The sequence below is a fragment of the Scylla paramamosain genome, chromosome 21 (assembly GCF_035594125.1).
Source record: "Scylla paramamosain isolate STU-SP2022 chromosome 21, ASM3559412v1, whole genome shotgun sequence".
Classification (NCBI taxonomy): domain Eukaryota; kingdom Metazoa; phylum Arthropoda; class Malacostraca; order Decapoda; family Portunidae; genus Scylla; species Scylla paramamosain.
This window is the reverse complement of record NC_087171.1, coordinates 5,363,267-5,380,461: the sequence shown is the minus strand read 5'-3', so window position 1 is coordinate 5,380,461 and position 17,195 is coordinate 5,363,267. Positions and strand designations below refer to the sequence as shown.

General features: G+C 41.9%; 1 protein-coding gene across 5 annotated transcripts in view; it reads right to left on the bottom strand.

The window, feature by feature from the left end:
- Nucleotides 1-17,195, bottom strand: part of LOC135110901 (casein kinase II subunit beta) — a 39,025-nt gene that overhangs the window by 8,916 nt on the left and 12,914 nt on the right. For 3 of the 5 annotated variants that reach the window (XM_064023534.1, XM_064023530.1, XM_064023532.1), the window contains exons 3-4: nt 16,765-16,867; nt 6,169-6,344 (exon numbers count right to left, since the gene is read on the bottom strand). In XM_064023534.1, the coding sequence (XP_063879604.1) occupies nt 6,169-6,344; nt 16,765-16,867 (279 nt within the window). The remainder of the gene's footprint in view (nt 1-6,168; nt 6,345-16,764; nt 16,868-17,195) is intronic. The other 2 variants (XM_064023531.1, XM_064023533.1) reach the window with 1 other exon arrangement.

Genomic DNA, 17,195 nt, shown 5'->3' with positions numbered 1-17,195 from the left:
TGCCTACATTCAGCCTGTTCCTGAAAAGGGTTGATCATTCTAATCCCTCAAACTACCATCCTATTGCTTTAATTTCCTGCCTATCTAAAGTTTTTTAATCTATCCTCAAAATGAAGATTCTTAAACATCTATCACTTCATAACCTTCTATCTGATCGCCAGTATAGATTCCGTCAAGGCTGCTCTACTGATGACCTGGCTTTCCTTACTGAGTCTTGGTCATCCTCTTTTAGAGATTTTGGTGAAACTTTTGATGTTACCTTGGACATATCAAAAGCTTTTGATAGAGCCTGCCACAAAGCTTTGATTTCCAAACTACTCTCCTACAGCTTCTATCTTTCTCTCTGTAACTTTATCTGAAGTTTCCTTTCTGACCGTTCTATTGCTGCTGTGGTAGACAGTCACTGTTCTTCTCCTAAATCTATTAACAGTAGTGTTCCTCAGGGTTCTGTCCTGTCACCCACTCTCTTATTATTCATCAATGACATTTTAAACCAAACTTCTTGTCCTATCCACTCCTACACTGATGATACCATCCTGCACTTTTCCATGTCTTTTCATACATGTCCATACAGGAAGTAAACTCCTACACCAGCCTCAGAGTCCCCATCTGGGGAGGGGACCATAAATGTTCCCAGGTCGGACTGCCTTTCTGTCGACGACCCTAAGTGTCTTGACACCCCCCCTCAACTTTTTCTTCATTAACTTCTGCAACATTCGCGGTCTAAGATCTAATTTTCAATCTGTAGAACACCACCTCTCCTCTTCTAAACCTCATCTTCTTTTCCTCACTGAAACTCAGGTGTCTGAGGCAACTGACAGTAGCCCCTTTTCTGTTCCCTCCTACTTTCTCTATCCTCATTTTCGATCCAAAGCTGGATGCTGTGTTTATGTGCGCAATGACTTAACCTGCTCTCGTGCCCACGCTCTTGAATCTTCCGAGTTTTCCACCATCTGGCTACGACTACAGAGTCATTCTCATACTAAATTTATCTGTGCTGTATACCTCTCTCCTAACTCCTCTGACTATAAGAAATTCTTTGACTACTTAACTTCCAAAGTGGAGCACATTCTGACCCTCTTCCCTTTTGCAGAGATCTCCATTCTTGGAGACTTCAATGTTCACCACCAGCTTTGGCTTTCCTCTCCCTTCACTGACCATCCTGGTGAACTAGCCTACAACTTTGCTATCCTCCATGACCTAGAGCAATTGGTGCAACACCCTACTCGTATTCCTGACCGTCTTGGAGATACGCCCAACATTCTTGACCTTTTCCTGACCTCTAATCCTTCTGCTTATGCTGTCACCCTTTCTTCTCCGTTGGGCTCCTCCGATCACAATTTCATATCTTTATCTTGTCCTATCACTCCAATCCCTCCTCAGGATCCCCCTAAGCGAAGGTGCCTCTGGCATTTTGCCTCTGCTGGTTGGGGGGACCTGAGGAGGTATTTTGCTGATTTTCCTTGGAATGACTACTGCTTCCATGTCAGAGACCCGTCTTTGTGTGCTGAGCGCATAACAGAGGTGATAGTGTCTGGCATGGAGGCGTACATTCCTCACTCTTTTTCTCGTCCTAAACCTTCTAAACCTTGGTTTAACACAGCTTGTTCTCGTGCTATACATGATAGAGAGGTGGCCCACAAAAGGTACTTAAGCCTTCCATCACCAGAATCTCATGCACTTTATATTTCTGCCCGGAACCATGCCAAGTCTGTTCTCCAACTAGCCAAAAACTACTTCATTAACAGAAAATGTCAAAACCTTTCAAGATCTAACTCCCCTCATGATTTCTGGCATCTAGCCAAAAATATCTCCAATAACTTTGCTTCTTCTTCTTTCCCTCCTCTACTTCAACCAGATGGCACCACTGCTATCACATCTATTTCTAAAGCTGAACTCTCTGCTCAAACCTTTGCTAAAAACTCTACCTTGGACGATTCTGGGTTTGTTCCTCCCTCTCCTCCACCCTCTGACTACTTCATGCCACGTATTAAAATTCTTCGTAATGATGTTTTCCATGCCCTCGCTGGTCTAAACCCTCGGAAGGCTTATGGACCTGATGGGGTCCCTCCTATTGTTCTCCGAAACTGTGCCTCCGTGCTTGCACCTTGCCTAGTCAAACTCTTTCAGCTCTGTCTGTCAACATCTACCTTTCCTTCTTGCTGGAAGTTTGCCTACATTCAACCTGTTCCTAAAAAGGGTGACCGCTCTAATCCCTCAAACTACCGTCCTATTGCTTTAATTTCCTGCTTATCTAAAGTTTTTGAATCTATCCTCAACAGGAAGATTCTTAAACATCTATCACTTCACAACCTTCTATCTGATCGCCAGTATGGGTTCCGTCAAGGCCGCTCTACTGGTGATCTTCTGACTTTCCTTACTGAGTCTTGGTCATCCTCTTTTAGAGACTTTGGTGAAACTTTTGCTGTTGCCTTGGACATATCAAAAGCCTTTGATAGAGTCTGGCACAAAGCTTTGATTTCCAAACTACCCTCCTACGGTTTCTATCCTTCTCTCTGTAACTTCATCTCAAGTTTCCTTTCTGACCGTTCTATTGCTGCTGTGGTAGACGGTCACTGTTCTTCTCCTAAATCTATTAACAGTGGTGTTCCTCAGGGTTCTGTCCTGTAACCCATTCTCTTCTTATTATTCATTAATGATCTTCTAAACCAAACTTCTTGTCCTATTCACTCCTATGCTGATGATACCACCCTGCACTTTTCCACGTCTTTTCATAGACGTCCAACCCTTCAGGAGGTAAACATATCACGCAGGGAAGCCACAGAACGCCTGACTTCTGATCTTTCTAAAATTTCTGATTGGGGCAGAGCAAACTTGGTATTGTTCAATGCCTCAAAAACTCAATTCCTCCATCTATCAACTCGACACAATCTTCCAGACAACTATCCCCTCTTCTTCAATGACACTCAACTGTCCCCCTCTTCTACACTGAACATCCTCGGTCTGTCCTTTACTTATAATCTGAAATGGAAACTTCACATCTCATCTCTAGCTAAAACAGCTTCTATGAAGTTAGGTGTTCTGAGACGTCTCCGCCAGTTTTTCTCACCCCCCCAGCTGCTAACTCTGTACAAGGGCCTTATCCGTCCATGTATGGAGTATGCTTCACATGTCTGGGGGGGGTTCCACTCATACTGCTCTTCTAGACAGGGTGGAATCAAAAGCTTTTCATCTCATCAACTCCTCTCCTCTAACTGACTGTCTTCAGCCCCTCTCTCACCGCCGCAATGTTGCATATCTAGCTGTCTTCTACCGCTATTTTCATGCTAACTGCTCTTCTGATCATGCTAACTGCATGCCTCCCCTCCTTCCGCGGCCTCGCTGCACAAGACTTTCTTCTTTCTCTCACCCCTATTCTGTCCACCTCTCTAACGCAAGAGTTAACCAGTATTCTCAATCATTCATCCCTTTCTCTGGTAAACTCTGGAACTCCCTGCCTTCTTCTGTATTTCCATCTTCCTGTGACTTGAATTCCTTCAAGAGGGAGGTTTCAAGACACTTATCCACCAATTTTTGACCACTGCTTTAACCCTTTTATGGGACTGGCATTTCAGTGGGCATTTTTTTTTTATTAGATTTTTGTTGCCCTTGGCCAGTATCCTTCCTACATAAAAAAAAAAAAAAAAAAAAAAAACACCACGCAGGGAAGCCACAGAACGCCTTACTTCTGATCCTTCTAAAATTTCTGATTGGGGCAGAACAAACTTGGTATTGTTCAATGCCTCAAAAACTCAATTATTCCATCTATCAACTTGAGACAACCTTCCAGACAACTATTACCTCTTCTCCAATGACACACAACTGTCCCCCTCTTTTACACTGAACTTCCTTGGTCTGTCCTTTACTTATAATCTAAACTGGAAACTTCACATCTTATCCCTAGCTAAAACAGCTTCTATGAAGTTAGGCATTCTGAGACAGTTCTGCCAGTTTTTCTCCCCCCTCCCCCCAGCTGCTCTGTACAAGGGCCTTATCCGTCCATGTATGGAGTATGTTTCACATGTCTGGGGAGGTTCCATTCATACCGCTCATCTAGACAAGGTGAATCAAAAGCTTTTTGTCTCATCAACTCCTCTCCTCTATCTGACTGTCTTCAGCCTCTCTCTCATCGCCACAATGTTGCATCTCTAGCTATCTTCTACCACTATTTTCATGCTAACTGCTCTTCTGATCTTGCTAACTGCATGCCTCCCCTCCTCTCGCAGCCTTGCTGCACAAGACTTTCTTCTTTCTCTCACCCCTATTCTGTCCATCTCTCTAATGCAAAAGTTAACCAAGCCAGTATTCTCAGTCATTCATCCCTTTCTCTGGTAAACTCTAGAACTCCCTGCCTGCTTCTGTATTTCAACCTTCCTATGACTTGAATTCCTTCAAGAGGGAGGTTTCAAGACAATTATCTTTCAATTTTTTACTATTGCTTTGGACCCTGTTCTGGGACTGGCATCTCTGCGAGTATTTTTGTAGCCCTTGCCCAGTGTCCCTCCTAAAAAAAAAAAAAAAAAAAAAAAAAAAAAAAAAAAAAAAAAAAAAAAAAAATTGAGGCAGAGAATACAAGCAGTTTCATGGAAAAATACCATTATATACTACATCCCTATGGAAAAAGTTAGCTTCCTACATTATGTGGCCAAATATTCAGATCAACGAAAAAAGAAATTTATGCCTTCATAAAAAAAAAAAAAAAAAATCACCTTGATTTATATCATGATTTCTTGTTTTAAAGCTGATTCCAGTCAAGTGACTGAAATCATATCAGTTGTATCCATATCCAATCTTGTATACACATTTCTTCCTTTGGCTTTTATCTTCCTTATACTACTATCCATAAAAATACTAAACAATCATGGGGGCATTACACATCCCTGCTTCAGTCGATGATGGTAAACCTGTACTACTACGAAAATAATCTGCACAACCTAAATCATAAGTTAAAAGTAAAGTAATGAAATGCATGAGAGAGAGAGAGAGAGATAAGTGGTGAAAGGATGGATGTAAGGCTGAATGAAGAACACCTGGAAGAGGTAGATTGTTTCAAGTATTTGAGATTAACAGATAAGAGGAGTTGAGACAGAGATGAAGTATAAGATAAAGGAAGCAGGAAAAGTACTTGGTGGACTGAAAAAGACCTCTAGACATAGAACCCTGGATATGAGTATAAAAAGTGGTGCCCACAGTGCCATATGGTGCTGTAACTTGGACCATGGGGGTAACAGAGAAGAAACAATTGAATGTAATGGAAACAAAGTGTATGAAGAGTATGTGTGGAGAAACATGGGGAACAGAGTAAGAAATAAGGAGGTCAGATCTGGTGCTTAAGAGTTGGCTGGATGGGCAGATCAGTGTATATTAAGATGGTTTGGGCATGTGTAAAGAATGGAGGAGGAACAGAGGAAGACAGAAAATTTGTAAAGAGAAATATCATCAGATATATAAGGTGAAAAGTTATGAAGAAGACTGTACCTGGAATAGAAGAGCTCTTTGAATAGAGCACTGAATGAGGGAGGAAAGTATAAAAGCATGGCTTTCTAAACTTGTCTCTAAACACAAAGCCACATTAGTCATAGCACTTAAAACTTGTGTCTATGCTGCTGTTGTCATCTGCATGTCTGTCTACATACATGGCATACACTGTACATGTTAATTGCATTGCAGCAATTCACATGAGCAGAATATGATGACAAATGCAAAAAAGCAGGCAAGAATGTTTTCTCTGTGTAGTTAAAAGTTTGCACCAACCACTGATGCTACTTAATGATGCCACCAAAACAAAAGCAACAGGTTAGGTGAGCAACATAAACCCAGAAATTTTTAAAGTATGTCTAGAAATTCTGAGTTAGTGATGGAACTGGATTATGGATTGCTGAATTTGAGATGGGCAACCAACATGCCGAAGTAGCAAGCATTATGTTAATGCTACATTACACTACAGAGTTCTTCCAGAAATTATAATTTTCTTGTTTACAATAGATGTGGCAATAACGGATGACACTATGATATTAAGCAGAGTTACTGGACATGTTCACTATATCTGTTTATCTTTTTTTTCAGGAAGTTCCCAGAAAAATTAAAGAATTACACTGAATACTGATAAGAATAAAAGTAGGAGACTGACAAATGGTGTGCTTTCATACTGCTGGAGATTCAACTCACCTGATTTTCACAGTAGACTCTTGGGCAGTGGCCAAAATCACCTGCTTGATATTTCTCAATCATTTGTGCAATGCCACGATTTGTGAGGATGTATCGAGCATGGATGAGGCCATACAACATCTCTGCTGCCTGCTCTATAAGGTCACTCTGGTGTGGTATTTCTTCTTCCTCATCTGCTGACAAAACCACGTACTATTGCAAGGGAAACTCAACAGCTCACACAAGTATAAAAAAGATTTTGAACTGATTGACAAATATGTGTAATCCTTAAATTGTGGGTTTTTTCTCCACAAGTCTCTTTGTATAGGTTGAGGAGTTTTGATATTCTGCTAAAAGTAACTTGCTGTCAATCATCAATACTGCAGCTCTCCATGCATCTATCATGTTGAACTAAAGTTGTTAATACTAACCTTGAGGGACTGACAGTCAATACATAGCTAGGGGCTCAATGAATGGCAGGAGGCAAGTAAAGGACGTAAAGTCAATTCAAGAATACTAGTCCTGACTCCGCACAAGTCCCTTGTGATCCCTAAAGCTGTGTCCATACTACTATAGTACAATGTTCTGAGCTCTATTGGTACCAGAAATGGCTCTAGAGTTTAGGGCTACAGGCCTATTCCCATAATTCCTCAAGTTTTCATATGTAAGTATTGCCTAATTTTCTCTAACTTAAGTTCCTTATCTTCCTAGCATACTTCTCCTCCCCATCTTCTTTCATCCCTCCTCTCCCTTGCATTTGATAAGACATGTACTTTTGTTTATAGCAGCTGTTCTCAAACTGTGGGACACAACCCAAGTTGAAATAGATGTTTGATGAGCTTGCACTTTCATACCATTAGGAAGCTGTCTCACACCATTATCTGTGAGGCCACTCCTGTGTTTTCCATATAGATCTCCAGTGTTCTGCTTCAAACAAACCATTAGTCTTTTTTTTTTTTTTCGGTCAAATGTTATGATATGTATGTTTGATTATTTTTCTTATACTGATGTTCATTTCCTCACATTCCAGTAAGAAATTACTTATGCAAAGCTAGTTAATCTTCTTTTAACCCTTATGGTGCATCAGGTACAACAGTGGCTTTTACAGTATGCCATGTCACGCCACAATTATGGCTCTCTTCAAATATCGTGCTCATTTTATGACACACTGTTTATGTTTGAGGCTATGCATCATACATCAAGCCCTGTCACTGGTCCTTTGTTTTCAACATAGTGGATGCTTGGCAATCATGTCCCAGCTTTAAGAAGGCTTTGCTTATGTTGTTGTGAGCCTCCAGATTTTCCTGCATAGAGTACACATTTATGATGTGTGCTGCATTTTATAATTTTTTACCAACTTCTAGCCAAGACAGCAGATATATATATATATATATATATATATATATATATATATATATATATATATATATATATATATATATATATATATATATATATATATATATATATATATATATATATATATATATATATATATATATATATATATATATATATATTCCCATGAGTAAATAAGTATTTCAGGCACATATGATACACATCAATGAGATTATTTTTTCCTTTTATTACACAAGTCAACAGTGTCACACGAGTGCTCCACTCCATGTCACAACAGACTCTGCCCCCTCTGTGCTCCCTCACCTCCCCACCATCCACCCACAAATGTATGACTCAGATGCATCTGTGACCTGCCTTTCTCTTGTTGCCCACACAGCCTACAGTGTACATCATCTCCCTTCCCTCTCCTGTACCCACAGCATCAGCAGGTGGGCACTGACTAGCAGGAGTGGCAGGGATGAGGCAGAAGTAATGGTTGTGGGTGATGATCTGCCCTAAGCCATCAATGCGGACAGTGTACTGGCGATGTGGGTCTGATGTGACAAGGGTGCCAGTCCCATCCCAGTACTACCGATGGTTTGGCCCTTGTCACTGGACTATCACATGATTGCTGACCTGGGAGTGGAGGGAAGGGGCCGGCTGACCAGTTGTGGTGTTTAATGAGGGCGGCACTGTGGTGGGCATAGGCAATCTCACATTCAGTGGTGGAATGTAACCAATCACAATGGAGGTGAAGGAGTTCAGAGTTGGTGAGGAGGTGGTTGTGGAGCACCCTGCCAAACAGAATTTGTGCAGGTGATTTGCCCATGATCGGGAGGGGAGTGTTGCAGTGCTGCAAAATGGCTCACACTGCCAGTTTGGTGTCAAGGGAGCCATCCCAGGAAGTACAGTCCACCACAATACTTATGCCAGTGCAGACAGCAACTTCAGTGCAACCATTAGACTGGGGGTAGTAGGGAGAGCTAAGGTGGTGGAAGATCCTCTAGTTACAGAGGAAATCATGGAATGCCTGAGGTATGAAGCTAAACCCACCATCACTGGTGAGCTCTTGCAGGGCCCCATAGTGGAGGAAGAGGGAGCAGCAGGCAGAGATGAGGCCCTCTGCATGTGCATAAACCTGGGGAAGTGGAATAAGTGTAGGTTCCCCGAGAAGTGGTCGACACATGCAAGGTACTGTTGGCACTTGTAGTCAAAATAATCAAGAGCAACACTGTCATATGGCCACTTAGGTGGGTCAGCCAGGATGAGTGGCTGCTTATTGTGAGAAGGGATATGGAGGCCGCAATAGCAACAGGTCTCCAGGTAGTTCCGCAGAGATTTGTCCAACCCAAGTCAGTAAATGCTTTGACGGGCACAGGCCTTCATCCCAGCCATACTTTGATGAGCAGAGTGAAGAGCCTCCAGGACCCTGGCCCGTTAGGTGGAAGGTATAACAGGACAGAAATCCATGAGGGATACACCATCAACAACACTGAGATGTTCCTGGAAGCCGTAAAAGGGCTTACGCATGGGTGGGGCACTGTGCTTGGAAGGAAAGCTGTTATTGATAGCGTCAAGGAGGCTTAGGTAGTCCTCATTTGTGGTGCCATGGGAGTGGACATCCTCCCATGAGACAATGGTGTCCAGGATGATGGAGGCGAGGGCCACTGTGGTCACAGCAAGCACGTTTGTCTTGATGTCCTCTCCATCAGGTGGGGAGTGTGGAGGAGAGGGAGGATCAGCAGACAGCAAGGCACATTGATTGCTACGGTAGTGGGAGACAGCGACAGCCCTGGTGCCACTTATCTACCACGTGCTGAATGGAGAAACAGTAACGCAGGATCCTCTCCTTGAGTTTGAGATGAGGAATGGTGATGTCCTTCAGGGAACAGTCATTGAGGATGCTGAGTAGGGAGTAGTGGTCAACCATAACAATCAGGTCAGGGCAGTCCAGCTCATCTGCCACTGTAAGGACCTTGCCCTCCATGGGTGTGTAGCAAGACTCAGAGGATGTGTTGAAGTGGGAACCGGCAAAACCAGCTTCCAGCCATCTCTACATCACATGGGAACAGAGATGGCAGGGCAAGCACAATGCTGGTGGAGAAGAAAACCGAGCCCAGTCTTGCTCCAATCAGTGGCAAGGCATGCCCTCTGGCCAACCTCAAAGGAGCGGATCCCTTCTCCTTCTGCCACAAGCTCAGCGATGTGGTGTTTTGATGCGATGAATTCACCCTCTAGCATCGTGTCCCAGTGGAACTGGGTTTTGCTCCAGACGAGGTCCCAGAATGGAGACATGATTGGTTTAAGGCTGTAGGCCCATGCTACCTGCTCTACAAGACCAAACAAAAACCTGGCACCAGTGATGTCAGCATGTGTCAGGAAGTCACGAATGGCCTGCAGTATGGAGGGGTTGGGTTTAATACCAGAGTTGGTGATTGTGTGGCCAGCAAAGTCGATCGACAATTCTGCAAAGATAAATTTCTCAGGGTTAAACGTGATGCCATTGTGGACACAGTGTGGGTTAATGGAATGTGTGCCAGAAAGCATTTTCTATGGTGTTGTCCCAGAGCACTGAATCGTCAACATATCTGACCTTGTGTGGTACATCCCGGATAATTTTGCAGAAGTGATAGGTGTACGCATTGCTGGCTGGTAAGTATCCTTGCGGCACTCTGACATATTGGTAGCAGCTGAATTCAGTTATAAAGGTGGTAAGTTTGTGGCTCTGGGTGTCAAGGGGGACCAGACCATGTGGTATTTGTTCCAGGCATCGAGGACAGTCTTGCAGGTGCCAGGTGGGACGGACTGTGCTAGACTGAAGGGGCAACATGGATGCACATTGATGGGCCAGTCATGGTATGGAGAGGTTGTGTTGAAGGTTGACAAGGCAAAGGCAATCAAGAACCACTGTCGTAGTTATGGTAGGTAATTATCTGCGCCTGGGTATGGTATGTGGGCTGGTGCTGGCAGGGGAGGCTCCCGTCACAAGCTGAGGAGGGGCGCCAGGGAAGTGCACGCAGTCTCCTGAGCCGCAACAGCTGGGGCAGTGATGGCCAGGGCAGGTGAAGGGAATGAGGAGGGGACCACCCAGAGCTCCTTGTATGCAGAAAGGCTTAGGAAGATACCCTGGATGCCACAGACGATGTATATTGTCTCATGTAACATAGGTGATGGCTCAGTGGCAGGATCAAGGGAAAAACAGGGTGGGAGATACCTAATGATGTCAAGGTGGCGGCCCCCCGCAGCATGCACATGTTGCATGGTTGGCATGAGACCCAGCTGTGTGTGGAGTGCTAGGCCAGTAATGGAGACCTGGGTGCCAGTGTCAGGGTGAGCTGTGACAATGCAGTCTGAGCCCACAGCTGAGGTGTGGGGTGGCAGCAGGGGGGTCAGCAGCAGCTCCAGGATTGGGAAGGGTATGGGATTGAAGGGATGGAAACTCCCAGTAGAACTGTTCCAGGTGAGGTTACCAATGAGGACTGAGGAGATGGGCACAGCAGGTTTGGGACAACAAACAGAAGAAAAGTGGTTCAGCCTACTGCATTTGTTGCACTGCTTGCCCCAGGCAGGGCACTTGGTGCAAAGGTGGCAGGAGGGGGAGCCACAGCCAGAACAACTGCCGTTGTCACAATGGGGATTGGGGAAAGCTGTGTCAGTCTGGGCAGGAAGGGGCTATGTACTGGGTGATGGAGACTTGGGTCGTGGGTGGCAGGAATTCTGTCTTCACTGGCAGCAGGCCGACAAGGTAGCACCAACAGTGATATGTGGAGATGTCAGTTGCTGAAGGGTGGCCTGGTCTTTCATGGCTGACTCGTAGCCAGTGCAGTGGCTGATGACATCGACCAGGGCAGTCAGAATGTGGTCATGGATGAGGAGGAGAGAGTCAGTGAGACCAAAAAGCAGCTGGTCCCGCACATGAGTGTTCGTTTAGTCGGTCAGGCAAATGGGGCAAGAAAACTCAGTCAAGGGCAGCTTCTGTTGACCTGGTGATGAAGTCACACACAGATTCGCTGGGTTGTTGATGGAGGGATTGAAAGTGAAAGCGGGCAGTGGTGTGGTTGCATCAGCTGCTGATGGCAGAGATGATGGAGATGAGGGAGACCTCAGGGAGGGTGTTGAAGGCCTGGTTAGCAATGAAGATTGTGTTCTGGAATGGAGGACTGCAGGGCTGGTACATTTCTATGGAGGCATCATTGGGAGGAATACAGGCCAGTATTTTGTACAACTCCCAATCTCTCAAGAATCTGTACAGGACATAACCTGACATGTTGAGCTGTGGCTGTGGGCATGTAGGGGGGTGGGCAACACAGGGCTGGAGGTGGCAGAGGTATACGGGAGTTGTGGGATAGGTGGTAGGTTGTATGGAGTGTCGAAGAGCAGAGAGCAGGAGGCAGCTGCTGAAGAAAGAACTGAGGACAGGAGAGGGCAGGGTGTTTGTTGGTGAGGGGGGAGCCTGGGTGGTAGCTGCTGAGGGGAGGGGTAAAGATAAAGGAAGGAGGGGTGAGGCAGACCAGCACCAAGAGAGAGGTGCAGGAGTGGTGTCATAACACTAGGCACTGTCACCAGTGGTGGAGGACTCATGTGGCCAGGGACTGGGTGTAGCAAGTGGATGAGAGCCAGCTTGGAAGTGTGCAGGTGGGCCTGGGCAGTTGACAACTTGGCTACCTGTGTGATGAGAGTGTTGGCTGCCTCCAGCAGATTGCCGATGCCATCAGCAGCATCAAGATCATCAGTTCGTGGGGGATGCCATAGTAAGTACAGTAGCACAAAGTGAGAAAACGTTCAGTCACTTCACAGTATAAGGTTCATTACCATTCACTGTGCCATGATGTGCAATAAAAGATAAATACCAGTCTCCTTTTATTCCACAAGTCAACGGTGTCACACGAGTGCTCCACTCCACGTCACGACAGACTCTTCCCCCCTCCATGCTCCCTCACCACCCCACTGTCCGCCCACAAATACGTGGCTCAGATACATCTACAACCTGCCCATCTCGTGTCGTCCAAACGACCTTCAGTGTACGTAAAAAATGTGGTTGTTTCTTTCATATGTGCCAAGATTTATAAAGTTTTATGTTAATTGTACAACCTAAATGGATAAAGTAAACTTACATATAGGAAAAATAGGATTCATCCTGAGGTGATGATATATCCTAAACCTGAGATAATGTGTGTAGTATTTCACTTGTTTTGCCATATTTCTTGCTCTCTACTTAATGATGATGGCTAAAAATGTTCCCAATATTCATTAGTTGGTTTGATAACATACAAATGACAAAGATTTTTTTCCAGCACACCAACTTTTTTTAGTAAAATTAAGTCAGCTGGTGAATCTGGCACTCCTCCAGACAAATGCAAATGCCCCAATTAATAAACACCATGAACATTATCTTACAAAATAAATTCCATGTTTTCACGGGTTACTCTTGATCACAAGACTGCATGTCACCAATTTGCATTGGTACGTGTTTTTCCTTCATCTACTTTTAATCTATTTACTCTTTCTTTTTATATACAAGTTCATGAATCCCTTCCCAGGATCTATATTAGACTTTGTTGCTAATTTCCACACCCAGGGAAGTGTATCCTAGAATATTCCTGGCAAGATCCTTTATGAATTAATAGTATGACAGTAAGTGTATTAAATATACAAATGGTATGATCCTGTGAAAACTTTGCCCACTTTTAAAGCCCATCTTTCTCTCTAGTAAGTGCTCCCACACACAAACCTATTCTACTTTTCTGTCATTCCCCTTCCTATTTCTACCTGCCCTAACCCAATTCTCCTCTCTTCTCCTCTCCCTTGTTTATCAGTTGGTCATTACTACATAATTTGGACAAGGTAGCATTCTACATTCCATTTAATTTGTAGTGTTCATTTGCTATGCAGTGTCTAAAGTATCATTGCTTTAGGTGCTTTCAGTCCTCCAAAAAAAAACAAGAAAAGCAAGTAACAAATTCACAATAAAACCACCACTCTGTCAGCATCCTCAAGCTTGAGGCTTGTCTAGTGTTGGTGACTTTCTTGAATGACAAATTTTCCCATCCTCCACAAAAAAAGTTAAATAATGTAAACTTTGGAACTCCCTTCCTGCTTCTGTATTTCCTCCTTCCAATGACTTGAACTCTTTCAAGAGTGTATCACTTGTAACAATTATATATATATATATATATATATATATATATATATATATATATATATATATATATATATATATATATATATATATATATATATATTGGAACCTTGGATACTGAACATCTCCATTTCCAAACAACTCAGTTTTTAAACAAAAATTTTAACTCATAATTGCTTTGGTTGAGTACCATAATTCAGTTTTGAACAAAGTTACTTGATTTCAAATGCTACAAGACGTAGCAAAAGCTGACATTTATTGCTAATTTAGTTTCTATAAATATTTACTTCGTTTTTATATATTTGGAGGAGAGAGACAGTGGATAAGACAGGAATTCAATCTTTGAAATAAGTTAAATGTGATCCCGTTGAAGAACCTTGATGTAAACAAACAAGGTTCGTCACTCAGGAGTAATCCTGTGGCTCTCTTTATGATCCACAATGCCATCATTACTGCACAACTGCATTTTCCCAGCAGCAAGATGTCGAAGTGTTATGATCACCTTAATTTTGGTGAGCGAGTTGCTTCTCTCTGTGTCACACTTTAAGGCTTCCCTCAATTAATCAGTGACAAAGAGAATGCCTGCATGGTCTAAACAATATCTTTTTGTGAGTTCTGTGTCACTAAGTTTATTCAATATATCATTTCTGGATAAAAATATTCTAAGCTGGAGATGTTGTGGAGTGGCAATCTTAGCAATGGGAGCGTTGGTCATTACTCGCTAAGACATGGTGGACAGGTGTCTGAGAACAGATTAATCTATTTTACATGGATTCCTATGGAGAAAATAGTTTTGGTTTTTTAACATTTCAGATTTTGAATGGCAGTCAGGATAAATTAAGTTTGAAAACCAAGGTTCCACTGTATATATATATATATATATATATATATATATATATATATATATATATATATATATATATATATATATATATATATATATATATATATATATATACACACACACACACACACACACACACACAATGATTCACTTTTTTGCAGTTTTTTCATTGGAACCTAATTATTTTTACAATGTGGGAAATCCCACTTTATCACTGAAAAATTGGTTATTACATTTGATAAAATACAAGGTAAATTGTGGTATGGACTGAGGAAATAGCCAGACAAAGGTTTAGGTGCAATTGTACATTTGGCAACATTGCCTGCTGATAAAATGGTGGCAATGCCAATGGTGTGGTTCACACCAGCCTGTCACCATCAACAGTTAGCTGTTGGCAGGCAGAATGGGCACCAACTGGTGTTGGTTGGTCAGCCGTGCAAGCAGTAATTTTTGTTGCCACTCTCACATTGTTTGTGGGTTGGTGTACTTGGGTTGGTGGCGGTTTGGCATGTTCGTGTGAGTGCTGTACATTGCTGTTACTGTTGGGTGGTGGTTGGGTTGGATGATCGTGTAGAAGCAGGTCTTGTCACCAGTCGACATTGTGTATGGGTTGTTATCCTTGTGACGGTGGTTTGGTGTGTTATGTAAGTATTGTACAAACATTCTGGTTATTGTTGGGTTGGTGGTGGTGGTCGGTGTGTTGTACACACAGTGCGTATTCCTAATTCGCTGAGTTGGTGGTTAATCAGCATTATTGCCACAAGGAGGTGAGTGGTTTAATTAATGACTTTTTTATTTATTTTCTTTCTCTCCTTTCTGAACCGGTCAATATATCACGGATGTTAGTACTTTGCGGGTGCCTTTAGGTTAGGTTAGGTTATGAACTGGGGTTCACTATATATATATATATATATATATATATATATATATATATAATATATATACACACACACACACACACACACACACACACACACACACACACACACACACACAGTTTATATATTCATTTTATGTTCAGTATGTTTCCACATGGTTAAGTCTATGTTGTATTTATCTTCCTTACTGGTACATACTGCATCTCAAGGAAATGTCACATGGATCAACACCTCACACCTCACCAAGTATCCCTTGACAAAACACCTGTACAAACATTCCTTTCTCTTTCCTTTCCTGGATTATCACACATGCCTATGTTAATCTTTCCATCTCCATGTCACATTCTTTGATGTCTGCCACTGTAAAAAAGTTTTGTCATTGGCTAAAATAAGATGATCTGTGATTGGCCCAACTTATTTAGTTATAAATCTATGATTGGCTATCTTTTCAACTCCACTATTAGTCAGTTTCCTTCTGATCTTGAGCCAGCATATCTGCATAAGTAGGGCTGAATTGTACATTCAAGAGATGGAAGTGAGAGCATTCAAATCAATCATTCAGGAGCAGTCATTCCAGTTGGAGTTTATCATTCAAGGTGTATCTGAGTTCATCACTCGAGCAGTAATCAGTCTTAGCTCTCAAGATTATTATTGTTCTATTCCAAGACCTTGTAACATATCAATCTGTGAAGTGAGTCCTCTCAGATTCTTACATGTGTCCCCTTGTCACCATTAAAGTTCAAAAAGTGAACAGCGTTTCTGTGCGTCCTTTTTTGCATACATCTAGAACCACCTACCCACGAGAATCAACTCTATCATCTACATCATCAGAGAGCCTCAGCATAAGTGGGTGGAAAGACTATCAACCCAGTAGTAGCATCAGTGATGAAAAAAGATTCTGAAACAGGTTTCTCTTACACCCTGAAAGAGGGAGTTTTCAAGACACTTATACTTATCCTTTAATTTTTGACAACTGTTTTTGACTCTGTGCGGGGACTAGCACGTCAGTAGACCTCTTTTTTATTATAATTTTGTTGCCCTTGGTTGGTGCCCCTCCTACTAAATAGAAAATAAATAAATAAATAAATGAATGAATAAATATAAATAAATGAATAAATAAATAAATAAATAAATAAAATTAATTAATTAATTAAAAATAAAAAAATATGACAACTGATCTTTTATGATGCTTTGGCACAAACTTCACAATGTAATATTTTCTCTAGTTACAAAAACCACATAGCTAAAACCTGGTCTGTGCTTCTATCTGGAACTAAATTAAAGAATTAAAATGCAACAGCATTTCAATATACCTAATGTCAAAGAGATCTGGAACAACTTTTCACTGACATACCTTGAACAATAAAATATTCAAAATTTCAGTTTTTCATAGCAGACATAATCTAAAGACTAAGTACCTGGCTCTAGATCCAGGATCATGTCCAATGCCTGGCGGTAGTGTGGCACCTGTTCATTGAGGCCAGTCAGGTTGAATTTGTCTTGTATGTAGTCTTCATCCACCTGAAGCAAACAACAGCATGCATGACTGATGAACAAGGTTGGTTTCATTTAAATCAAATGACTTAAATCAATTTAAATCAGAGTAACAAATCATTATTTAAATCAAAATTAAATATAATGTACTGAAAATTATTTAAGTGTTATATTGAGAGTAAAAAATCATGATTTAAATCAAAATCAAATATACTGTATTAAAAATTAGTCAAGTGTTACACTGAGAGTAAAAAAAATCATGATTTACATAAAAAATTAAATATACTGTATTGAAAATTATTCAAGTATTACACTGACAGCATAAAAACAATTTAAATTTATATTAAGTATACAG